General features: G+C 38.6%; 1 protein-coding gene across 3 annotated transcripts; it reads right to left on the bottom strand.

Annotated features, from left to right (window-relative positions):
* Positions 1-518: 518 nt before the first annotated feature.
* Positions 519-27,023, bottom strand: LOC127448112 (armadillo repeat-containing protein 8-like). 3 transcript variants are annotated; one of them, XM_051710415.1, is made up of 23 exons: positions 26,942-27,013; positions 24,593-24,724; positions 24,402-24,478; positions 15,803-15,874; positions 15,518-15,660; positions 15,305-15,402; positions 15,058-15,150; positions 14,692-14,772; positions 13,294-13,369; positions 12,536-12,626; positions 12,394-12,454; positions 12,105-12,305; positions 11,797-11,892; positions 11,208-11,290; positions 10,188-10,269; positions 10,021-10,107; positions 9,768-9,860; positions 8,992-9,141; positions 8,743-8,838; positions 4,000-4,095; positions 3,756-3,828; positions 1,221-1,314; positions 519-1,135 (listed from the first exon to the last, which is right to left on the bottom strand). In XM_051710415.1, the coding sequence occupies exons 2-23, from the start codon at positions 24,620-24,622 to the stop codon at positions 1,102-1,104; spliced, it is 2,007 nt and encodes a 668-aa protein (XP_051566375.1). In that variant the 5' UTR covers positions 24,623-24,724; positions 26,942-27,013; the 3' UTR covers positions 519-1,101. The 3 variants fall into 3 exon arrangements, with proteins under 3 accessions (XP_051566375.1, XP_051566376.1, XP_051566374.1); XM_051710416.1 differs by having other exon boundaries at positions 24,635-24,724; positions 26,942-27,001; XM_051710414.1 differs by lacking the exon at positions 24,593-24,724 and having other exon boundaries at positions 26,942-27,023.
* Between the last annotated feature and the right edge of the window lie 145 nt (positions 27,024-27,168).

The following is a 27,168-nucleotide window of genomic DNA, read 5'->3' as shown; positions in this document are numbered from 1 at the left end:
GAGACAGAAAAATATTTGGAGAAAAAGGAGTCTTGGGATGGGGGCATGACAGAAGCAGGATTCAAATCTGTGTCTCCAACATGATTACCAATCAGCCCAATATGTCTGAAGCACAAACACTAGTCACTAAGCCATGGCTTCGACAAGTTATTCCTTCCCAACCCAAGAAAAAAAGACACAAATCAGTGGAGTGCTCCATGGCATATTTTGGAGTGGAAACATTCCCTATAGGGCTTCAAAAAGAGGGAGTTATGGGGGGAAGGGTTGTGAGGAGACTTATTCTCATAGATAAAGAGAGTAAAAAATGTTAAATAAAAAAAATAAAAAAAACAGTAGTAAGCGCAAGCAAACTTGCACTTTCTATTCAAGGTTGAATGGTTTCTATGAAATGCTCTGTGTCAGTGTAAGACCCAAAATGCTGCCTCTTCACATATACCCACATCAGCCTATATTACAGAGAGGAAAATACAAAGGGGAAAAACAACCTGAAAGGGTAAATTAAAATTCCCAAAAATATATTTATATATTTATATTTATATATTTACGAGGTATGTATCCACAAAAAAGAACAAAAACAAGCAGTCTTTTTTTCTAACCTTTCCTTGTGTGAAAGTCCTAATTAAAATAATAATAATAATTATTATTATAATAATATCAACAGAAATCAGCAAACCAAAATAAGGAAACTAAGCTCCTGTAAGCTTAGCACTGTGAGGTTGGTCAGCATTCTCCAAAGGGAGTCCAAAGCGTCTAAACCTCCAAACCACCAAATGGTGCTGCAACACACTTTGAGGTTATTTTCCTTCACATTACGTCCAAAAAAACAAACAAACAAACTAACAACCAAACAAAAAATTGTTCCAAGAGTTCCGCAGAAAACATATTAAGCCAACGTAGCTGAAATCCCCAGTGGAGCTGTGGCCTCTGTTGACCGCATCTCTGATTTGCGGAGTTGTCTGGGGTGTCTCCACAACAAAAGGTGTCTTGTGCAACAAAACATAAAGGAAGAGCAAAAATGAAACCCAGATCTAAAAAAACCCACAGGAAACTTGATCCTTCTAGAAATTGTTAGTTTGGGCCTAGTTGCAGCTTCCTTCGAGGTCATGCCAAATACTGCTGCATCGCAGTTTTTGCCCTGAGAGAGAGAGTCACATCATTACTATGGCAACATCAGACAACAGATGCAACTGCCAAAAGATGAATTTGAGTCTGTACATCACCTGTCACAAAGGTTAGGATCAGATGCTTGGGTGAGTTTGTGTAAGATATCCACAAAGCCCATCTCCCTTAATTTGTCTTGTCTCTCTTGAGAGCCTAGGGGAAACAGAGAAAGAGAAACTTGTAATATGTTCAATATACAGAGAATACCATTTTACTCAAGACCAATACGTATAAACAATATGCAAGTGTGGTGTTCACAAACAATTTATTGCACAAAAACGATGCACCCCAAATCAAATGCAGAACTGTCATCTTTCTTTGAAAAAGGGTTGGAAATATTAAAGGGATAGTTCACCCAAAAATGAAAATTCTCTCATCGTTTACTCACTCTCATGCCATCCCAGATGTGTATGACATTCTTTCTTCAGCAGAACGTAAACTAGGGGTCGATCCGATATTCATAGTGTTTCTAATTATCGGAATCATTATTTTGTCTGATCTGATTGCCGATACATTTTAAAATGCACTCCGTTGACTCTGATGCCACTGCCTCTTTCTGAAAGATTACTGCTTGTAGTCTGGCTCAACTGATTTAACAGAGTACTCGCCCATATGAGTTGGTGTTTTTACATGTCATAGCTGATGATGGCATTGATAGTGGTAGCTATCTAGCCAACGTTAGGAGGTTAAGCAAATGTAACGTCTGCTTTGCTAGCATTAAATCTTTCACCTCCGTTGTGAATAAAATCCTGTTGCCCTTTTTGCACTTGACTAAACGGGCTAGCCAGCAAGCTACATGAAGTGTGTCAACTCCAATAACGTTGATTCTCATCTGTTATCACATGTTAATACATAACTTTCTGTTATGATCTGTTTAGTTCATTATTTTTATATATTATATATATATAAGTTTCAGTTCAAAATGAATGCTGCTAGGAGCTCCCTTCACTTCAAATCTGAAAGTGAAAGTGGAGATATAAAGTAAAAGATGACTCACCCACACCTATTATGGAGTCATACAGATTACTTTTATGTTTCCTTTATGTGATTTTTGGAGCTACAAAGGTCTGGTCACCATTCACTTGCATTATATGGATCTACAGAGCTGAGATATTCTTCCAAAAATCGTTGTGTTCTGCTGAAGGAATAAATTCATACACATCTGGGATGGCATGAGTGTGAGTAAATGATGAGAGAATTTTCATTTTTGGGTGAACTATCCCTTTTAACCTAGCCTCTAAATGAATTATGGTGGACAATAAAATTTTTGGACTCGGGATGCATTGCTTCTAGGGCGGTCAAAGTAAACATTAACTTTTGAGATTAATAATATATTTATATTTAATTATCTTTCTGTTTAAATAATGTCAAAAATGTAACCCATTTAATCAACTGTGCTTTTTAAAATATTTAACACAGTCAACACAGGCACCTAATTTGAAATTAAAGGAATAGTTGACCCAAAAATGAAAATGTTCTCATCATTTACTCACCCTCATGCCATCCAAGATGTGTATAACTTACTTAGTTCTGCAGAACACAAATGAAGATTTTTAGAAGACTATTTCAGCTCTTTAGGTCCATACAATGCAAGTGAATGGTGACCAAAACTCTGAAGCTCCAAAAAAGCACATAAAAGCAGCATAAAAGTAATACCTGTGTCTCCAGGGGTTTAATCAATGTCTTCTTAAGTGACCTAATCAGTTTTGGCTGATATTGCACTCTGCATTCGACAAGCAATAGGAAGTGTAATCGAGCTTGAAATCATGATTGCCAAAGAGATTGCTGATATCAAGATTTATAAAGAAAAAGGAGTTATATTTTGGTCTGTTATCATCCAAAGAAGACAGATTAAACCATTGGAGTGTTATGGATTACTATTATGTGGCCTTTATGTGCTTTTTTGGAGCTTCAAAGTTTTGGGCTGAGATATTCTTCTGAAAATCTGAAAGTCATATACAGGTGCATCTCAATAAATTAGAATGTCGTGGAAAAGTTCATTTATTTCAGTAATTCAACTCAAATTGTGAAACTCGTGTATTAAATAAATTCAATGCACACAGACTTAGTTTAAGTCTTTGGTTCTTTTAATTGTGATGATTTTGGCTCACATTTAACAAAAACCCACCAATTCACTATCTCAAAAAATTAGAATATGGTGACATGCCAATCAGATAATCAACTCAAAACACCTGCAAAGGTTTCCTGAGCCTTCAAAATGGTCTCTCAGTTTGGTTCACTAGGCTACACAATCATGGGGAAGACTGCTGATCTGACAGTTGTCCAGAAGACAATCATTGACACCCTTCACAAGGAGGGTAAGCCACAAACATTCAAGCTGGCTGTTCACAGAGTGCATACATCTGGGATGTCATGAGGTTGAGTAAATGATGAGAGAATTTTTCCCTTAAATAACTATCCCTTAAAAATAACAATCTCATAGCCAGACTCTAATTTATCAGTAAGTGATTAAGAAATTCTGTAAACATAATTTTTATTTATAAACGACAGCCAGATGGGACATTTGACTGTTTAAATCCCACCCTCTGACCCTTCTACATCTTCGCATAACCCGTATGTCATGAGATCCTCACCGTCCTCCTCGTTCCAGATGAGGTTGGAGATGCAGAAAGTGGCGGCCAGCTGCAGCTTCACATTGGAGTGACCCTGAAACAAAACAGCAGGTCAAAAAAAAGAGGGGGGAGCTAAGAAACAAGCAACAGGTAAAAGAGACCAAGGCAGAACCTAAAGAAAAGAAAAATGTAGTGTGACAATGACTTATTGAAAAAATCCTTTAATGAGAAGCCAGAGGAGCTAATGCAATTACACTGACTTTACCATGTAATATTTGATTTTTTGGAGCATATCATCATTGGTCATAATGAGTTCCTTGGCAGTGTTTCCATCAGCAATGTTGGCCAATATGCACAAAGTCTGCAAAAAACATCAAAGCCATTGTTATATAAACTTTACATAAGACTATTCAATAAAAATCAATCCTCTTAAAGGCCCCTGCACACTTCCTTCAATATCGAAGAATGACAGGTGTAACGTCATTCAGAACAAAGTCTGGTCAAAACAAGGTGTTTTTGAGTTTGTTTCAGTGGTTCATAACAATTTGCCATGGCGAACTTTCAGGAATACTTCTTACAGGCTACTCAGCACTTTACAGCCATTGGTCCACATCATCGGTAGGGGTGACCTGGAGCTCCACCTACTTTGAGGCCGACAACAAATTCCTGTTCAGTCAGTTATAGATAGGGATGCACCGATACCACTTTTTCTCTTCCGATCCGATTCCGATAACGGAAATCTCAGTATCGGTCGATACCAATCCCGATCCGATACCAGTGTTGTGTTTTTTTTTGCATAATCAGTTTAGAATATCTTTACATTATTGTGTGGAACTAATTGGGAGTACTCTTTAATATGTAAAGGAACACAAATCTCTAACTGCACATTATTTCAATATAAATGTATAGCTTATTAAGAAACACTTTATTATTAACTAGTATACTGGATAATGCAGCAGCAAAATTAATAGTAATTCCAGTCTTCGGTAGAAAAGAAACCAGGTTTTTTTTTTTTTTTAAATGTTTCAACTTGCATCTGGACTTTAAAGGATTGAGATCTCTTTTTTGTTCAATTTAATTGTAAGACATCAGTCCACATTTCATTCACACAGTTATTTTTTGGAATCTATTCAACTTAAATATTGTTATAAATTGTAAACAAATACTTATGATGACAATAATAATAATAATAATAATAATAATGAATTGTTATTAATATTATTATTATTGACTTTTTTGAAATTCAACAGTAATATATTTAAATTGTGCACTTTTTAAACCCTCACGCTTTTATTTTGACATTCTAAACTCTCCAGGAAGTTCTGTATGTGTCTGTTTGTAGGGAAGTTCACAGTAGTTTAATTCACTTCTTATTCAAATTCTGGTAAAATGCACCTCTAGTACCATTCTAAATGCATATTATAAGTGAACCGAACTATTGAGCATCTACATCCGAGATGTTGTTCGTGAGTAGCGCTCAATATTGCGCACCGCTGTGAACGCAGAAAATAGCAGCGAGTGCATCACCAGCCTGTGCGTGAGTTTGTGTAAACAGAGTAGCACCATTTACTAACACGCTGGCGCTGCGCATACTATATATGTGCTTATTAAACACAGCCTTTTGTGATTCACAGAGCTATAGCACGAGTCATATGAACTGCTTTAATGGTGTTTTTATGGTTCTTTTGTCATTTTTGGAGCTTGACAGTAAAGAACATTACTAACACACAGTATCGGATCTGGATCGGGCTCGTCAGACCGATACCCGATCCATCTAAAAGCTTCAGTATCGGAGCCAATACCGATCCAGGTATCAGATCGGTACATCCCTAGTTTAGAGATAGTTCACCAAAAAATGAAAATTCTCTCATTATTTACTCACTCTCATGATATCCCAGGTGTGTATAACTTTCTTTTTTCACCAAAATGCATTTGAAGAAAAATAGAAAAATATCTTAGCTCAGTAGTTCCTTAAAATGCAAGTGAATGGAGATTTCTCTTTTGAAGCTCCAAAAATCAGACAGTCAGCATAAACTTTATCCATACAACACCAGCTGTTAATTAATGTCTTCTAAAGCGGCATGATCACTTTTGGTGTGAAAAAGATAAATATTTAAGTACTTTTTTAACTCTAAATCATGATCCCTGTCAGGAGCGGTACGCGCACGTGACGTAATTGCATTGGCATTTGAAACACGAGAGAACTGACGCAAGTGATGGAAGAGCAGCACTGTTTACACGTGAGAAAGAGGAATGCTGGACAGTAGCTTGGTTGGTTTTGGTTTAGATCTTTTTCTTTACTCACAATGGTGTGTTTGTGTGCTTATCCTGGATGTCTCAACCGAGTGAAGAACGTGGGATAACCTCTGTATCATGGCAACATAATAATTAATTCCTTACATTCCTTTTCAAGGCACTCAAAGCGCTTTACATAGAATAGGGGGACTTCTCCTCAACCACCACCAGTGTGCAGCATCCACCTGGATGATGCGACGGCAGCCACAGTGCGCCAGTATGCTCACCAAACACCAGCTATTGGTGGAGAGGAGAGAATAGAGTGATACAGCCAATTAATGGATGGGGATTATTAGGAGGCCATGATTGATAAGGGCCTATGGAGGAAATTTGGCCAGAACACCGGGGTTACACCCCTACTCTTTACGAGATGTGTCCTGGGATTTTTACTGACCACTGAGAGTCAGGACCTCGGTTTAACGTCTCATCTGAAAGACGGTGCCTTTTTACAGGATAGTGTTCCCATCACTATACTGGAGCATTAGGACCTAAACAGACCACAGGGTGAGCACCCCCTGCTGGCCTCCCTAATACCTCTTCCAGCAGCAACCTTATTTGTCCCCAGGAGGTCTCCTATACAGGTTCTGGCCAGGCTCAACACTGCTTAGCTATAGTGGGCAACCAGGCAAGAGCTGCAAAGTGATATGGCTGCTGGTAACATGAATACATCACACGAGAGACCGCTTGGACTCCACCCTCTCGTGAAGCATTAGATTATAAATGCAAAAAAGTACTTAAATATATATATTTTTTTTGCACCAAAAGCGATCGTGTCACTTTAGAAGACATTAATTTAACCGCTGGAGTCGTGTCGATGACGTTTATGCTGACTGTCTGTGATTTTTGGAGCTTCACTTGCATTTTAAGGACCTACTGAGCTAAGATTTTTCTATTTTTCTTTAAATGTGTTCTGGTGAAGAAAGAAAGTCATACACACTAGGGATATTGTGAGGGTGAGTGAATAATGAGAGAATTTTCATTTTTGGGTGAACTATCCATTTAAGTCAAGTCATTTTTATTTGTATAGCGCTTTTCACAATACACATCGTTTCAAAGCAGCTTTACAGAAAAACATACCGTAATGTCTGAAAACTCTTAAATGTCTTAAGGCCCCAGCACACTCATGGAGAAGTTCTTCTTAGTCCTTCGCTCAGAGCCAAAAAGAAGTTTGAAATGGCAACGGCATAGTTTGTGAACATTTGCCGTAAATGTGCTGGGGCCTTAAGACATTTAAGAGATTATAGACTACATGTAAAACGTCAACTAATATCACATTACAATGTGTTATCTATGACCTCATGCCTCATTCCATGAGTAGAATTCAAATGAGATCACACGCTATATGCACCGGTTACCCTCTGTTATTGTAATTCATGATGACACTGATACTACTGCAAAGATGGGCGTCTAATAGTGTGTTAATGGGCAAAAACAGACAAAAGAATGATGATGGGCATACAGTCTCTTACTTTGGGCAGATGTGTCAATGGCTTTTGGCTGCAGATAGCACATGAGTGCAGCATCATATCAAACAACAGAGTGAATGGGCAACCAAGAGTATTTGAGTAGATTTTATTTCTTTTGTAGACTAATCAAACCAACAACAAAAAAAATCACGGCATATTCTTGGAAAATGTCTCTAAGCGAACAATCGTACAGATGTAGGTCAATTTGCACCAGCTCGCTAATAACTCATCACACCAGTGTGTTCATGTTGACTGATCTTAAAGGGATAGTTCACCCAAAAATGAAAATTCTCTCATCATTTACTCACCCTCATGCCATCCCAGATTTGTATGGCTTTCTTTTTTCAGCAGAACACAAACAAAGAATTTTAGAAGAATATCTCAACTCTGTAAGACCTCACAATGCAAGTGAATGGTGATCAGACCTTTGTAGCTCCAAAAATCACAAAGGAAATGTAGAAGTAATCCATAAGTCTCCATTAGTTAAATCCATATCTTCAGACACGATATAATAGGTGTGGGTGAGAAACAGATCAAAATGTAAGTAATTTTTTTACTCTAAATTTCCACTTTCACTTTTACATCTGAAAGTCACATGTGGTGCATGTTTTGTTTCACTTTCACATCTGAAAGTGAAAGGTGAAGTGGAGATTTGGAGTATAAAAGGACTTAAATATTGTGTCTCACCCACACCTATTCTATTGCTTCTGAAGATATGGATTTAACAATTGGAGTCATATGGAATATGATTTTTGGAGCTACAAAGGTCTGATCACCATTCACTTGCATAACATGGACCCACAGAGCTGAGATATGTACTAAAATCTTTGTTTCTGTTCTGCTGAAGAAAGTCATACACTTCTGGAATGGCACGAGGGTGAGTAAATGATAAGACAATTTTCATTTTTGGGTGAACTATCCCTTTAACAAGTGCTTTAACAAAAATACAAGCTCCACATTTCTGCCTTTAAATGCTCCAGAATGCTTTACACCTTGACTGCCATTGTAAGTGCATTACTGTAAACAGTTTTTGATTTCTTTTATAAACTGAAGGACAAGACAAAATTATTTGGGATAGAGCTTATTTTGTATTGAATTGTGAAAATTCCTTTAATAACACATCCAGGAAATATAATGTAAAATTCCTGCTTCAGTAAGTCTTACTCAAAACCCAACAATCACAAAGCCATCTCATTGTCTAATCTGGTCTGCTAAGTCCCTAATGATTTTGTGTGTGTGTGGCTCACCTGCTCTTTGACCTCTATGCTGTGCTCTCCCTCCAAGATAAGGGTGACTGCTTGCATTATCTGTTTCCCATGTGAGCTCATGATCTGGTCTATATGCTACCAAACACAGAGAGAGGCAATTAGTGTGTGTGTGTACACAATATGTGCTACAGAAAGCTGATAATCTTGTTAGACTCTGAAAGGCTCTGGAAGGGACATGTGCAAGAGAGAATAAACAAAAGGGAGTTTATCTATATGTGTGCATTTTACTGGTCTGGTGGAGAGCAGGTTTCGTAGCAGCCCCAGTGTTTTCATGAGCACATTGGTATCAGGGTCAGACAGCAGTCTGAAGAGCTGTTCTGTGCCCAGAGCTCGAACTATCTCCACCTTCACCTTCTGATCTGCCTGGAAAGCCATATTCTGCACAAACACACACACAACAGCTTTTGATAATATACACATGTGCTTTAAGCAGAGATGTATACATAACACAGAGCATTTTTATATTAGAGCTTTTGGTGTACACCCGAGTCCATGTGACGTCAGAAATTGTTTGGATGGTTGGTGCAAATCTGTTTCCTGAACTCAAGTGCTCACCAAGAAATCGCACCCAGGTTCTCTTGAAAATAAGGGTTTGGGATACCATTCACGGGGACTGCAGTTTACAATATTTATAAAAGCAATTTGGCCTAATTTGCTGTAATGAATCACTATTGATGATGTATAATTTGATTGACCATCACACAATCATAATCATTTCAGATGAATCATCATTCCAGGTGAGTGAAAAAGGTTTATTCTGGTCGATAGAGCAAATTGAATGCTTGTTAGAAATAGGGGCTGACGAAAACAGCAACAGACAAAAACATTTATCTGTTTTCTCTTGGAAAACAGAGAAAGTGGTAAACTCCTGTCGTAAGCACTCAAGATGGTAGTCACCCTGATGATGCAAATGTTACATGTCAGAGGCAAATAATACAATATGAAAAGACGCCTGCGGTGTGCTAAAATTGGGAAAACAACTGTGAATTTAGTTGGGTTCTTACCATGAGAGCCCAGATGCCGTTGACTCTCAGAGCTGGACTGTCACTTTGTGTGAGGCTGCATAGTAACTCGATGACCCCGGATTCTAATATAGGCTGCAAACAAACACACATGATCACTTTATAAGCCCAATTGCACTAGGAATGAAAATATTCTACATAACACAACCTAGTTTACTAAGTAAAAGCAATAACCATAGCAAACACCACTAAAAAAAGCTTAGCCCTAAAGACTGTGTATTTGATTGTGCTTTACCTCCTTGCTGGGGGAAAACTCCAGCAATAGGTTGCATAGTGTTGAAGAGGCCATAACCAGCACCTCATCTGGTGCGTTCTGTAATAACTACTCAATAAAACAAACTCACATTTAGTTAGGGTTCAACTAGGGTTCAGTTTAAACGTAACATTGTCTGACCATCGTACCTTCATTAGTGGCTTCCATACGGCGTGATCATGGAAACTCGTTCTTAGCTGTTGTACGGATCGTGATAAACTATGTAGACATCTACAAGAAATATGAAAAAATTTATATGAAAGAGCTACCAAAATCTCAATTTTGTCAACAACCAATTGCTGGTAGTATCAGACCGATATATCGGCCAGGCCGATTAATTGGCAGATATTTGGCCCTTTTTCCATTATCGGTATTGGCCGATAATGATGTTCGCTTGCTAGATTATTAGATGTTAACTTTCCATTGTTTCAGTTCCAAAATCTATCAATTCATTTGTCAGTAGACAGTCAAAAATATCTGTTTTCAAGGTTTTTACTTTTCAAGTTTATGCAAATTTGAGTAAATATTGTATACAATAAGTGTTTGTTTCACTTTAGAAATGTTGTGTAAATCTGATTTGCAGTTGTTAAACCGTACTATGTATATCGGCATCTGCCATCCTGCTCGCTAGATATCGGTATCGCCAATTAAAAAACCTTTCAATTAACCCAATTTTCATTCACAATGCTGCTTTGGTTTTCCACATTTTTTATTTTATCCTTTTTTCTCCTCAAACCCAATTCCCAATACTCTCTAATTCCTTGTTGTGCCGCTGTTACTTGTTACTTTACTCGGAGGACGAATCACAGATGCCTCCGCTTCCGAGACAGTTGGTCAGCGCATCTTATAGTGTAATTTAGGCTCATTACAGTGCAAACCAACCATGTCTGGAAGCTCGCCCTATTCACCTTGGTTCACACGTGTGCCCCACCGAGAGCAAGAACCACCATATAGCGACCACAAGGAAGGTAACTTACGTGACTCTACCCTTCCTAGCAACCAGGCCAATTGGTTGCTTAGGAAGCCTGACTGGAGTCACTCGGCACACCCTGGATTCAAACTCATGACTCCAGGGGTGGCAGTCGACGTTATTGATCGCTGAGCTATCCATGTTTTCCACATTTTTAACAGACAACAAGGAAGTTTGAAAGTGAAAAGGTGCATCATACCTGACTGCTGCTAACCGTACTTTTATACTGGATTCTGATAAGCCGCTAACGATCCTGTCCATCATGTTCTCCGTCTCTGTGATCTGTAGTAAGAAATAAGACGAGCGGTTACAGATGTCTACATCCTGATAAGTGTGGGTGAGAAACAGATCAATATTTAAGTCATTTTTTACTATAAATCTCCACTTTCACATTTTCAAAGTGAAAGTGGAGATTTATGGTAAAAAAAATAAAATAAAAAAAAAGGACATAAATATTTATCTGTTTCACACCCACTTATCAAATCGCTTCTGAAGAAATTGATTAAACCACTGGATTCTTATGGATTACTTTTATGCTGCCTTTATGTGATTTTTAGAACGTCAAAGATTTTGTTATCATTCACTTGCACCGTATGGCCCTACAGAGCTGAAATATTCTTCTAAAAATCTTTGTTTGTGTTCTGCTGAGGAAAGAAATTCATACACATCTGGGATGGCATGAGGGTGAGTAAATGATGAGCGAATTCTAATTTTTGAGTGAACTATCCCTTTAATCTCTCCAGAAAAAAAGTCTCTTAAAGGTGCAGATGAGCCCCACTATGTCTCACCTTCTTCCTAATGTCCTCGTCATTGGAACCTAGCGAGGCGTAGAGTTTGAATGCTGCCTGTCTGAGCTCATGTGCATGTTTCAAGTCATGGTCCAACTACAGAAAGACAGAGAACAGTCAGTTAAATGGAGTCTAGATGTTATCAGAAAAGCAGATGGTTACACCTGGTATTAAGGTCTTGGGTAAATTGATCACAAGTGGTCAGCAATAAATACAGCTGTACAGATTTTTTGGTGTGAAGGTGTGTACATGTATTTGGAATGTGTGGGTTTTTTGTGTGTGTGTGGGTGTATGAAGTGTCAGGTCACCCTCTTAATATCTGTGATGGCGCTGACAGAGCTCGGGTATTTAAAGTAGTCGGCCAGCATGGACACGAGGTGATCGGTGACGCTGGCAATACGCTGTAGTTCTATGTCGGGCTCCATCAGGTAGGCCAGTGTCTCGGCCCCCTCCACCCGCTCCTCCAGTAACCGTTCTTTACTGCACATCCTTACCAGACACGGCAGAGTCTGTCCACATACATAAAAAGAGAGAACTAGTTTTTATATATTTTCATGGGACTTTTCTATGATAAATGCAGATGTTTTTTGGAGGTACCTTTAGTACAATACAGCTGTCATCTGTTCTGATGGCTCCTGCTCGAGACATGTACGTTAAACTGCGGGGAGGGGGAGGGGGTGTTAAGAGCTGAAGCGATGAGACATTTTCACAGATAACCTGGAGTGTGAGATTCACTCACCATTTGGCGGCTGTGAGTTGCATTTCGATGGGTTTGTCCCTATGCATCATTCTAACAAAAACCTGAGAGAGCTGCTCTCCATCTACAATCACTGTGGAACACACACACACACACACACACACACACACACACACACACACACACACAGACAATTCTTAATATTCAAATATTACATTAATGTAAATTAAATAATGATTTATTGTCTCAATTTGCAATAAAACAAACACACACAAAAAACTTCACTAAAATGTTCTACAGCCTTGTACCAAATGAGCCAGGTCTGATTTAAATCACAACATTGCAATATTTGATCTGAAGCAAAAAAGAGTTACCAAGCTAGCATTCACTCGGCTGAAAAATTCACTACAACCCTGCTTTCCCCAATTTCCTTTTCGATGGTAACAGTCACTTCTGATTGGTGAATCGCTATTCAGGATTGTGGGTAGTGTAGTACTTCATGAATTCAGCAATGACACTTACTTATAGCTACTACAGAAGCATATACCATCACATGATACCCTTGAAGCTCAAAGTAGGCCTGTCTTGAAAGGTTGGCGATTTTGAATGGGATTTTAGTTTTTTTACTTCCAGAACCCTACTGTTGCACTCTATACTGTTACTTCACTAAACAGTGATGGAATTTTTATCATTTGAGAGAGAGAGAGAGAAAAAAAATAGAAGACAGACTGATACACAAGTGGCAGATGAACAAACCAAAGGATGCAAATCAGGAGAGGATAAGAGGGGGGCACACTCACCATTCACCAGTGTCATGGAGACCTGAGCGTTCTCATAGGCCAAGCCTGAGAAACATTTCAAAGCCTGCATCCGTACCTGTAGTGATGGAATTCACAAAACATTATTACTCACAGTATACTCACTAACATGCATGAAAAATGCAACAATGGAATAAAAAGTACAAGTATTATAGATGGCTTCCTTCTCTATCTTTGTGTCCTTAGAAACAAAAACTTTAAATGGGTTGTATCACGGGGAATCAATATTTCCTTGATATTTTGAAATGAAAGAGCTCAATATACTATGAAAGCTGAAACTTTCAGAACTCAAAACTTCCTCCCCAGTCCAAAAATACCATCTATTAAAACTTAACTGCAGCATCATTCTGAACTTCCACAACTCTTCATATATTTCTGAAAAATCCCAAAGTTGGAAACAAGCGTCTGCAGTTTATTTGAACAAGATCCCTAATCGTGTTAGTCTGATTTTAACAGTTTCAGCAGGACATTTTAGCTCAGATTGGTTTGTGAATCTGTTACAATATAATTTCTGTTACTGAAGGATGAAGAAGTTAGAAACTATATTAAACTAAAGCAAACCCAAAACTAGTGAGTAAGTGCAGCAAAGCACTGTTACTTATTTCACGTGTTTTACCCATTTCACATCATTTCTCCCTTTTAAGACTTAGAAAGAGGGTGGAAAATGGTCATGAAATACTATAGTATAGCAAAAAAACATAACTAACTTTATAAATAGATCATAATGTTTGTATTGATCTCTGCTTGCATCACCCTTGTTTATTGATGGACTACACTCTTAAAATGGAATACATAGACTATCAATTAATTGCCAACAAAAGCCTTCATGAGCCAACTAACAAAGGACAGTGCATCTATGTGAACTTCTGCAGTTAACCCAGGATGAACTGCAAAGATATTAGTCATACAGTTCATACAAAATCTTTGTTTAAACACTGACCCTTAACACTTACTTAGTTTACTCATTTTAAACCATGACTTGCACTGCACACAAATAACTAAAATTGGCATTATATTCATGCTGTTAGCCAGAGGGGAACTGGTCTCAACAGTGAGCCTGGTTTCTCCCAATTTACAATTACACAATGATGACCCTTAAGACTTAATAGATCTTACAATTTAATTTTCTGTTAAAGCATAGTTTTCTGTAAAGCTGCTTTGAAACGATGTGTGTTGTGAAAAGCGCTATACAAACTAAAATGACTTGACTTAATGATACAGTATGACCCCTTTAAAAAAAAAAGTTAAACGTTTCAGATTTTCACTATATATTGCTGTTTTTGCCTGTCCCAGCAGAAAAGTAAGGGAACTGAGTGGAAGAGAGAATGAGAAAGACAATGCATCAGTTTAAGCAGAATTGAGTTATGTTCTGTTTTGTACCTTATAGGAGGGAGAGATGAGCAGAGGAGCGATGTTCTGGATGGCACCATGGTTAAATAAAACCGTCTGATGTTCTGGAGTCTGGACGCACAAACAGAAACATTGAAAAATGTAAATATGTAGATGCCGGAAAGACGATCAGATGTCATGAACTTACTTGGCTAATAAACCAATAAGCCATGAAAAGGCATTTCGTTACAGTGATTTTACCCAGGTTAAAGAAATAAAGGTTAAATCTGTCATCACTTTAATCATAACAAAGGCTTCAAATGTGGCTAATCCAATTCAAATTTAGAGCTGGAACGATCTGTTTTATAGATCTGAATACCAGTATATTTAATGTGTCATAAACTTGAGTTGTTTTACCTTGCAGCAGTGGGCGAAGATTTGTGTGATATATTCTTGTGTGTGCTGTGATCGACTCAGCAGGGACATGAGATGGGGAATCACAGTGGGGTCCTGATGCAAAAAACAAAAAAAAACTTCTGTTTAATCATTATGCATATCTAATTTTGTATGTGTTTACATTCATCTATTAATGTGATTTATATTAATATTAATAAAGGTGCTGTAATAGTGACATAAGAAATTTGATGTGGGGCTTGAGTCTTACGGTGTAGAGCAGCTGCACTGGGGTGACTGGACTGATGAAAACAGTTCTTAAACAGCGCAGACATGCCTCAGTGAAGATCAGATCAGAACACAAGAGGCCTGCCGAAATACACAAGACAATAGTGCATTTCTTACTAGAAATCAGCAAAAGAGAGATGGTGAGAGACTGCCAGAGTGAGTGATGGAGAGAGGGCACGAGATAGAGAGAGGGAACCTTGCAGCAGGGCTGGGATGATGTGACAGTCCACCAGGGACTTGATGTTGTTTTCGGTACCCATGGCCAGACTGCCCAACACGACCGCACATTCGGTCCTCAACTCAAGACTGGATGAGCTCTGCTGGAGAAGGTACAGAAGTCTACACACACACACAATACACACACACACACACTATGTTTAGATCATCAGTGATTACCCTGGAAAACATCACCTTGAAAAAAACAGAACAGAACAGCAAAAGAGAAAGTCTGGGGTGGCAGGAGTGAAGTGGGCGGACCTACCTTGGCACGGCTCCCAGCACAATCAGGTTGGCTTTCTGTTTGTTGTTTCCAATAACGGCATTCTTCATGTCACTGTCAATACAAATCCAATCACGTATAACACTACTCACTGTACAAAACACAAATTTTGGCAAAAACAAAAACACGTGTTGGTGGTGCTATTGCTAAGGTAAGGTGATCTAAATAGACCTCTGGTACTGTATCCCAAGCACAGGCAAAAAGAGCTGTATTTACACAGTTACCTTGTATTTGAATGATCTGACAATTAAAGAGACTGATAACGATAGAGCAAACAGCAACACCTTCCTGGCAGAGATCTCATGACTCATTCAGGTCATATTTAGCAAATACAGGCAGTAGCTCTAATGCTGCCTTTAAGTCCTCTTGTAGCGTTCCTACTTCTGAGTTTGGTCATTGTGATTACAGCATGATGTGCATTTAAGAGATTTTGGTCTGATGGACATGTAAATCAATTTTGAATTTTTATCTCTTTCGCTTCCCGACAAAGATGGGACGTTTTTTTTAAGTGCTAATGTAAAGCGGAAAGGATTAACATTGAATGGAAAGTTCACCTAGAAATGACTCATTCCAGATGTGTATGACTTTCTTTCCTATGCTGAACACAAACAAAGATTTTTAGAAGAATATTTCAGCTCTGTAGGTCCTCACAATGCAAGTGAATGGGTACCAAAAATGTGAAGTTCCAAAAAGCACATAAAGGCAGCATAAAAGTAATCCATAAGACTCCGGTGGTTAAATCCATATCTTCAGAAGTGATATGATAGGTGTGGGAGAGAAACAGATCAATTTATGTCCTTTTTTACTACAAATTCTCCTTCCTTCCCTAGTAGGTGGTGATATGCACGAAAAATGTCAATCACTAACAACAAAAGAAGAAGAATGTGAAAGTGGAGAATGATAGTAAAAAAGTTTTCTGCTGTCTTATGTGCTTTTGGTGCTTCAAAACGTTGGTAAAGTTTGGATTGGAACAAACAACAGAGCTGAATATTCTTCTAAAAATCTTTGTTTGTGTTCTGCAGAAGTAAGAAAGTCATACACATCTGGGATGACATGAGGGTGAAATTAATGCTTTATGAAAGCATCTTATCATTCTTCTGCTGCCACTGAGAATGATGGGAAATGTAGTTTGGTAGCACAAGCCTGTTACCTCCCTCGTAAACCGGATAAATTAGTATTGTAAGACAAGCTTTTTTACTATTTTTTTTTTTAAAGTACAATATGCACACAAAACTGTACGGTAAACAGCAGTTATTTTATTAGCTTAAAATGAATATTCCGGGTTTAATAAAAGTTAAGATCAATCGACAGCATTTGTGGCATAATGTTGATTTCCACAAAAATGATTTTTTTCTTTAAAAAAAGCAAAAAACTGGGTGAGAGTGAATCACTATTAATGGAAGTGAATGGGGCCAATCCTTAAATGTTAAAATTCTCAGTGTTTCAAAAGTATAGCCACAAGATGTAAACAATTTGTGCGTTGTTAACATGATTTTAGTGTGATAAAATCTCTTTCTAACCTTTTCTGTGTAAAGTTATATCCTATAACTTTACAGTTGTATAATTTTACAATTTTGTTGCCATTACGACTTAACGGCGTAAACATTAGAACCCTAAAATGACTGATAAAACGTCAATTTAAACAACTTTACAGCTCAAATAATACACAAGTTTTATCAGAATAATCAATGTAAGTGTTTTTATAAAATCATAGGCTTCATACATTTCTGCCTTTAAACACGGCAAAATTTGCCCCTATTCACTTCCATTGTAAGTACCTCACTGTAACCTTGATTTTTACTTCTTTTAAAGAAAAGGAAAAATGAATCAAAATAATTTTTGTGATAATCAACAATGAACCTTTTTACACCTGGTATTAAAATTAGTTTTTGGTCCGATCACACGTAGTCAGCGCCAAATACAGGTCTAAAACATTTTGTGATCGGACTACATATGAATGTGGTCAAAAACGCATGTGACCGTAATGCATTTGAGGTGTGAACACTTAAACTTTGTTTACTTTGTCGGTTACGAGTGGCTTTAAAAGGAAACAACCAACCAATCGGAACATTTTATAAAGCGGATACAAACACGAGAACTTCACGGATCTTCTTCAGTGTGTCTGAAATCAACATGCAGGGATACTTCTAAGAAGTATGAATATTTGCAGCTCAGGTTAATACAGGTAATCCACAAAAATAACAGACAATTCTGCTAGAAATGTTACATTTAAGTTTAGATTAAATTTCAGCTGCATCTGAGAAATAGCGTGCTTTTTTTCCCCGCATTTTCTCTTTTCTGACTTTGTTGCGGTTTATTATCATGCAGTAACACACTGACATAGTGACTGATGTCGTCATGAAACAGAGTCCCTCACCTGACCACATGTGATCGGATCACCTGAGACGCATCTTAATACCAGGTGTAAACGGGGACATTGTCACTAATGCTGTCGATTAAGCTGAACTTGTATTAAATCCAGAATGTTATTTATTTATTTATTTTAAATATCGAAAACATATATTTTTTAAATATGATTAATTTGTGAGTCAAAATATCAAGATGTTTTCTCAGGGTTACACCACACGACTTAAACAAAATGTGCCTTTTCATAAAAATTTCTAAATAAATATCAGATATTTTTTTTAACTTCAGGCTCAGTCTTGAGGTTCTCAAGGTGTCCGCTTTGTTTTATGGTTTTTATAGTCAACATAAACAACAAAATGGCTCATGTGGTTATACCACATGACTTTGATTTGGATTGAACACAACTGTTTTACTGCTTTTTTTTATTTATTTTTTTACAAGATTATTCTGCAGTAGTCATGCAAAAAAAAAAAAAAAAAGCTTTTCCAGCTTTTAATGAGACTTTTTTTTATTTTTTTTATTTTTTTTACTGTTTCTGGATATCACATGACATTTTTTACTTTAAGCCCCAGGAAAATATCAATATGACTTCAGACTCAGAAATTGAAAATATCATCGAAGAGGCGTATTTAAGTAAATGTTTTGTGTAAACTGCATTGTTTTTATGTATTTTTAATTTAATAGATCTGGACAAATAAAATTGCCGTCACGTCACTGACCCTTACACACGGCCATATTATGCACCTGTTACCCTCTGTTATTGTACTGTATGATGAATTTTGTAAACAGAATCCACATTATACTCTAGATCGTTCGCTTACTGTCACACACACACTTTTTTTTTTAACTCCAATATCTGAACTAGTAAGGGAAGTTTGGGCTGTTTCTATGTAGGATGGTTAAAGGGTGCTGCAAAAGGTTGTTCTACACACAAAAGTGTTTTATGGGCGAAGCCCTGAAAATTGTTTGAGTTAAAAAACAGTGTACATGCTAAAACTGTACACTTCTTATAGCAATATCTTATCTTCTGTTCTCTTCTACTTAAAGAAAGACAAAAGACTTCCTCTAATTGTTCCCTTGGCCGTTTTTGAAAGTGTGTGAAACTTTTGAATACTTACATTACCTTCAGTGGCGAATATTTCATGTGAACATTAGAAAGAACAAGTCAACCCATCGCTAAACTCTGACACACCCGTTGCTTGTGTTTTCAGAAAACCGGCACCTTTTTTGCAGTGGAGAGAGACCTCACAAGCTCAAGGTTGCTAGACTGCGCAACTAAATCGTCACCCCTGACGGAATATTTCCAAACTGTGCAAGTGTAAAGATCTGATTGGGGGATTTCACCTCTTAGGGCTGGGTATCGATACAGATTTCACGATTCAATTTGATCCTGATTCAGAAGCTCTCAATTCGATTCTGATTTCGATTCAATATTGATTCATTTGGGTTTATTTTAGTTATAATGTCCCTTTTGCTTACATATAAAAGAAATTCTCTCCCAACAAATGCTGTTAATTATACAGTGGACCTTTTGACTAGGTATATTATACAATTTGGCTTTTTAGAAATGAACAAATAAATGGATTTAAACAATAAATAAGTTATTACATTTATATATATTATTTCTGTTACATATTTATTGTTTACTTGCATAATTTGTACTTTTTACAAGTATTTACATTGATTTGTTGAACACGTGCTAAAACCGGTACTGTCTCTTTAAAAAAAAAAAAACTGCATTTCTGTAAACAATGTCTTAAATGAGTGCATATTAACGAGAGAGGACTCGAATGGCTTTACCTCATCTGTTCGATGCATGATTAGAATTAAATGGTTTTTTTGTAGTTGATTTTGATTAACAACTGACTGTAAAGAATTGGACCTCAAGATGGCGCCGAGTATGGCTGCTGCGTTGCGAGCTCCGACACAACATAGCAATGTTAGCAAATCGACCCCCTTTACCCACTATTCTACTGGCAAATGTTCAGTCTCTGGATAACAAGCTCTGCGAGCTGAAAGCGCGGATCTCTTTCCAACGAGATACAAGGGATTGCTGCATTATCTGCCTTACGGAAACTTGGATGTCTGCGGAGATTCCAGACTCAGCCATTGAACCCGCAGGGTTCTCCATGCACCGAGCGGACAGAGCGAAAGACCTCTCAGGTAAAACTAGAGGAGGTGGTGTATGTTTTATGATCAACAAATCCTGGTGTGATCAGAGGAACATACATTCCATCAAGTCTTTCTGTTCTCCTGATCTGGAATTTCTTATGCTTCTGTGTCGACCATTCTGGCTACCGAGGGAATTCACAGCGGTCATTATCACAGCTGTGTACATCTCCCCACAAGCCGACACAGTCCGGGCACTCAAGGAACTGTATGGGAGTATAAGTGAGCAAGAAACCGCGCACCCTGAGGCCGCGTTCATTGTGACCGGGGACTTTAATAAAGCCAGTTTAATATCAGTCGCACCAAAATATCACCAGCACATTAGTTTCAACACACGAGGGGACCGGGTTTTGGATCATTGCTACTCTCCGTTCCGGGATGGCTACAAATCCCTCCCCCACCCACCATTTGGCAAATCAGACCACTCTTCCATTCTGCTTCTGCCCGCTTACAGGCAGAAATTGAAACGGGAAGCACCCGCCCTCAGAACGATCCAGTGCTGGTCGGACCAATCAGATTCTATGCTACAAGACTGTTTTGATCACACGGACTGGGAGATGTTCCGGTCCGCCTCTGATGACGACATCGAGCTTTACGCTGATAGCGTAATGTGTTTCATCAGAATGTGCGTAGAGGAAGTGATTCCGACCAGAACTGTGCGAATCTATCCGAATCAGAAGCCGTGGATCAATAGCGATGTTCGCGTGGCACTTAATGTGCGGACCTCTGCTTTTAATTCCGGGAACGCGGAGGAGCATAAACAAGCCAGTTATGCCCTCCGAAAAAACTCCGATCAAAACAGCAAAACGCCAGTACAGGAGCAAGATTGAAGGACAGTTTAACACCACCAACTCTAGAAGCATGTGGCAGGGAATTAACATCATCACGGACTTTAAAGGGAATAAAAACTCCGCCATGAACACCGCCGCCTCTCTACCGGATGAGCTAAATACTTTTTATGCTCGTTTTGAGGGAAATAACACCGCCCTCGCGGAGAGAGCTCTCGCGGCTGAAGCTACAGAGGTTAGTTCACTCTCCGTCTCTGTAACCCGATCCTTCTGACGGGTGAATATCCACAAAGCCGCGGGCCCAGACGGCATTCCAGGCCGCGTCATCAGAGCGTGCGCGAACCAGCTGGCTGGTGTTTTTACGGACATTTTCAACCTTTCCCTCTCTTTGTCTGTAGTCCCCACATGCTTTAAAACATCCACCATTGTGCCTGTTCCAAAACAATCAAAAATAACTTGTTTAAATGACTGGCGTCCTGTTGCTCTGACCCCCATCATCAGTAAATGCTTTGAGAGACTAATCAGAGATTACATCTGCTCTGTATTGCCACTCAATCTTGACCCACTGCAGTTTGCTTACCGCAACAACCGCTCCACTGATGATGCCATCGCATCTACAATACACACTGCTCTCTCCCACCTGGAAAAAAAGAACACTTATGTGAGAATGCTGTTTGTAGACTACAGCTCAGCATTCAACACCATAGTGCCCTCCAAGCTAGATGAGAAACTCCGGGCTCTGGGCTTAAACAGCTCGCTGTGCAGCTGGATCCTGGACTTCCTGTCAAGCAGACGCCAGGTGGTTAGAATAGGCAGCAACATCTCCTCATCGCTGATCCTCAACACTGGAGCCCCACAGGGCTGTGTTCTCAGCCCACTACTGTATTCCTTGTACACACATGACTGTGTGGCAACACATAGCTCCAATGCCATCATTAAGTTTGCTGATGACACGACGGTGGTAGGTCTGATCACTGACAATGATGAAACAGCCTACAGAGAGGAGGTGCACACTCTGACACACTGGTGTCAGGAGCACAACCTCTCCCTCAACGTCAGTAAGACAAAGGAGCTTGTGGTGGACTTCAGAAGAAAAGACAGAGAACACAGTCCCATCACCATCAATGGAGCACCAGTGGAGAGAGTCAGCAGCTTCAAGTTCCTGGGTGTCCACATCACTGAGGAACTCACATGGTCCATCCACACTGAAGTCATTGTGAAGAAGGCTCATTAGCGCCTCTTCTTCCTGAGATGGCTGAGGAAGTTTGGAATGAACCGCCACATCCTCACACGGTTCTACACCTGCACTGTGGAGAGCATCCTGACTGGCTGTATCTCCGCCTGGTACGGCAATAGCACCGCCCACAACCGCAAAGCACTGCAAAGGGCGGTGCGAACTGCCAAACACATCATCGGAGGTGAGCTTCCCTCCCTCCAGGAAATATATACAAGGCGGTGTGTGAAAAAAGCTCGGAGGATCATCAGAGACTCCAGCCACCCGAGCCATGGGCTGTTCTCACTGCTACCATCAGGTAGGCGGTATCGCAGCATCAGGACCCGCACCAGCCGACTCCATGATAGCTTCTTCCCCCAAGCAATCAGACTTCTGAACTCTTGATCTCTCATGATCAATATACATCAGCACTGCACTTTATTACCCTTACTCTTATATCTCACACCCGACTGTCATAAATTATATTATTATTATATTATGTCTCTCTTAACAACTTACTATCAACCGACAGCCTGAATGTCAATACAGTACAATACTGTACATTCTATATATATATATATATATATATATATATATATATACTTTTTTTAAATATATATTTTAATTTTTAATTTTTATTGAATAATGTGTATCTATATAGTAAAAAACAAAAAAAACAAAAAAAAAACAAAAACAGCGTATTGTATACTGTACAGTGTATGTTATTATTTGTATATTGTTGAGTGTAATTATGTGTATAACAGATGTTTAAATTGTGTTGTGTTAATTTGATGTTATTGTAAATTGGTATATGTCTCATCACTGTCACGACTGCTATGTTGATTGGAACTGCACCCAAGAATTTCACACACCATTGCACTTGTGTATATGGCTGTGTGACAATAAAGTGATTTGATTTGATTTGATTTGATAAAGAACAAAAAAGGGTATTAAAAGAGACAGTGTTCAATGACAAATGGGTTGCGTGGATCTCATCTTGGACACAAATAACACAGAACAACTTTTACTCTCAACACGCTGTGAAAGGATCTCGCTGCTGAACACTTCACAACTCAACAATTACTGGTGAATGAAACTTTAGTCATTTAAGTCGCATAGCGTGAAATTTGGTTGCAAATGCGAGTGATTTCCCCTCATTGTAGTGGAGGGTTGCGCACTGAGTAAAAGACTGATCTTCGGATCTAAGAATCAATATCGAGATCGATTGCGATGCATCAGAAAAACAATATTTTTATCCACCCCTAATTCTAAGCGGCTAATCGCCATTATCTGTTATTTATCAAACGTAGAGAATTAAATATTTTACTTGCATGATTAATTTGAATACATGACACAATTCATCTAAAGGGGATGGTAAGGGGGGATGGTGGTTTTACAATGGGGATGGTTTTTAGTATTTCTTGCAACAAGGGTGATGGCATCCCCTCGCATCCCCCCTCAACTCGAGCCCTGCATACAATATAAGATTTAATATTATAAAAATGGTTGGAGCTGATATGTTATTGTTGAAACACAAACTGAAAGAACAACAAGTCACTTTAAATAATAAAATATTAATAGAATTTGCATAGTTACTCCAAACGAAGTCTAAGGTAAAATTACCATTTACGGTCAAGTATATCCAGAATTTTCATTTTGATGCAACAGTGGCAAAGTATGTTTGTGGCAGTCAGGAAGCATCAGGCTAACAGAAACCAGAGCTGGGGCTCAGAGTATAAAAATAAAGATGAAGAGACCCGAGCAGCAGCCACCCAGACACACTCTCTCAGTCGGTAATCACAAGCACACAAACTAAAGTACAGCACCACAACAATACAAACAAACTCACACAGAGAATTATTTTCTAAAACAAACCCTAGAACACTCTTGCATGAAACAAACTCATGTACACACTTCTCTTAGGATCAAAACACATCCTCATGGCAACAGGTTCACCTTTACAGAAGTGTGACACAGAGCACAGTGATCTGTAACACAGACCAGATAACTCAAACACACGAAGGACACATGGTTGTGTACTCACATTACTCCCTGCAGCACGTTCTGTGGATCAGGGTCAAAAAGCCGGTCAACATAGTGGCGACTCGTGGCTGTGACTTCCTGCAAGATGACAAACGACAACACAAAGATGATTCAGCAAACTCATCCCTCCTTAGGCATCGAAACAGCCCCCAAACCCTCATCGTTGTCCCACAGCCTGCTCTCCTCGCTCACAGGGTCATAACACTCAATCAGCCTGTTCATCCATATAGTCACCGGATGTTGGTGGAAGTCTCTGGAAGGAGAGCGGAAAGCAGCCACCACTTCACACACTGCAGCTCACTCGTGCAAGACGTCAATTTCAGGCTGGAGAAATGTGGGAATGATGGTCAGATTTCACCCCAGAAAGTGTCTATGCAATCAGCAAGAACTGCCATAAAGGTTATTTCATGTTTCAAAGCATCCACTGAAAAAGTATATCAGCTCTATGGATTGAAACATAGCATGAAAAGTGATCTGCAGTATCACTTTCATCAGATTGCAGAATGTTAGCTATCAGTGATTACCCACTGATGAAACTGGAAAAACATATTTACATTACTTTATATGATTGATAAATATGGATATATTTTATTCCCTTTGTAGCCATAGTGAGCCAAACATTCAGATTCCTGTGATCTACCCCCAATCCCCATCTCCCATTAGTTCTGCTTAGTACATTCCCACTGGCCTTTTGTCAAAGCAACACCTATGGCCTCAATACGATTGCATCCCTATAAAGAACCTCTCAGGTTATGGATTCAGACCTACTGTATACTGTACAGTATATAAGTAGTGGTAAAGGAATTCATCACACTCTCTCTTTCTGCTCTGCTTTTCTCTGTGCCCACATCCTCTACACTGGTAACAAGAATACTCTCTGCAATAAACATTTTGGACAAAGATGACTTTCATATAGTCAGATTCATTTTCCTCAATGCACCACCCACCTCTAGAATTCTGTGGTGACTATTAATTGAGAAAGGACTTCCTAAGTAATTAGAAATTTTGTATGGCAGAAATGGGATTTTAGGCCATTGTTTAGATAAATAATTATAGGATAAGTATTTCATTAAGTTCACAATTATTTGGCTTTTGCTGAAAAAGACTTCTATGGAAAACACTGACTCAATCTACAATTTCATACGGTAATAAAATCTACTTCAGGCATCACTAATCAATCTTGTGTCAGGGCTGACAGATTCTCACAAAAATGCTATAGAGAAGCATCGCTGAGAACTGCTACAATCACACGAATATTAACAGGCACACAGACCATTGTATAACTCCACCTGGAGTTAAAAGATGCATTGTGTAATGTATGTACCAATTGGAATTGCAAAAATGATGACTGTTTTCAGAAAGGTTTCCCACTCTTCAGACATCAACCTACGGATTACTTAAAGTTGTCACAGCAAAATAAGCTGGAATGGGAAAAAGCATTTTAAAACATTCAAAACATAATTGTTTGGGGTCTGAGAAAATTTCAGCCTCTTTTAATAGTTCAAAATACACAGGTCTGCTTCTTCAGGACATTTCCTTATCTTATGAGAAGTGATTATATTGTAAACAAAGTTTCATGCTGACAGATGCTCTATGAATATATATATATATATATATATATATATATATATATATTGGGATCTCAGGAGAAAAAAACAAAACAAAATCAATGAATTTGCATTTGATCTGCTTGGTACTCACTAACAGTTCACTTCTGCCAGTTGTTTATTTGGATGTTTTATTGTATTTTTCTACAATGTGTGCTTGCAGGGGCCAAATTGACCCTAAAATAAACAATGTTAATATACTGGACAACATTCCCCTTTCTGAGATGTACATACATAACAAAGATTAAGCCTCCAATAATATCTGTTATTATGCTTTGCTTAGGACAGAAGAACAAACAAAAAGAAACTGAGGGGAGATAATCACTTACTTTTGAAATTAATAATATAATTTTTAATTCTGGGACCTCACACAGCAGAACCTGAGAGTTAAGGTTTGAAAGATCTCCCTTACTAAAAAGCACACACATTCTTTAACGAACCTTAGCATTCCACGAGGAAACCATGCTACATGAATACGGTAATCATTTAGTAGCAAGCTATACATCAAAGTACCGTGGTATTGCCATCTGATACCATCACGGTTACCATGGTACCACCATACTAAGAGGTGATCAACATGTGTCAAAACATTCAGGACAGAGGTCCAGTGCTGTCAAAAGAGGGGCGTAACCACCACACTAGCCCATCGGATCATCATTTGACCACCTCATCAGAGAATATCAAGCAGATCTGAGTTTGTTTTTGGAGCCTGAGCTCTAAATATAGACTGAAAACTAAATATAACTTTGATTTGACAGCTCAGAGCACAACCAGCTCTGCTGTAAGCAACATAAACACAAAGTCGGCCATGAAAAACACACACCATGTAATATCAAATCGCCCTCTAAAGTCTATCTAAAATGTTTAGTGTATATCTAAATGATTCTGAAGGGAAAATGTGAGGGTTGTATGCGGTATAATTAGAGAGACTCACAGATAACACGCTGATGCGTAAAGGGGCCTCAAGCAGGCACGCCATCATTCACACAGCGCAACATTCACAGCGGCACTTTCCACACAAAAACACCATCTGCGGAATATTCACAGCAGCATATTCCACACACACTTGAGTCAGCAGAACATCCAAAGGAGTACTTTCCACATCTCTGAGAGCAGACTAGACAATCACTATTTATATGTTATAATGTTGAATTAATAATG

Source organism: Myxocyprinus asiaticus, chromosome 11 (genome assembly GCF_019703515.2).
Source record: "Myxocyprinus asiaticus isolate MX2 ecotype Aquarium Trade chromosome 11, UBuf_Myxa_2, whole genome shotgun sequence".
NCBI lineage: Eukaryota > Metazoa > Chordata > Actinopteri > Cypriniformes > Catostomidae > Myxocyprinus > Myxocyprinus asiaticus.
This window is presented reverse-complemented; position numbering and strand designations above follow the sequence as displayed.

Coding starts and splice junctions, on each gene's coding strand:
- LOC127448112 (XM_051710414.1), bottom strand. CDS start 26,989: ATGATGGCGTGCCTGCTTGAGGCCCCTTTACGCATCAGCGTGTTATCT. Junction 13,370..14,691: donor TCATCTCTCCCTCCTATAAG/GTACAAAACAGA, acceptor CCATCACTACAG/GTACGGATGCAGGCTTTGAA. Junction 1,315..3,755: donor CATCTGGAACGAGGAGGACG/GTGAGGATCTCA, acceptor TGTTTCCCCTAG/GCTCTCAAGAGAGACAAGAC.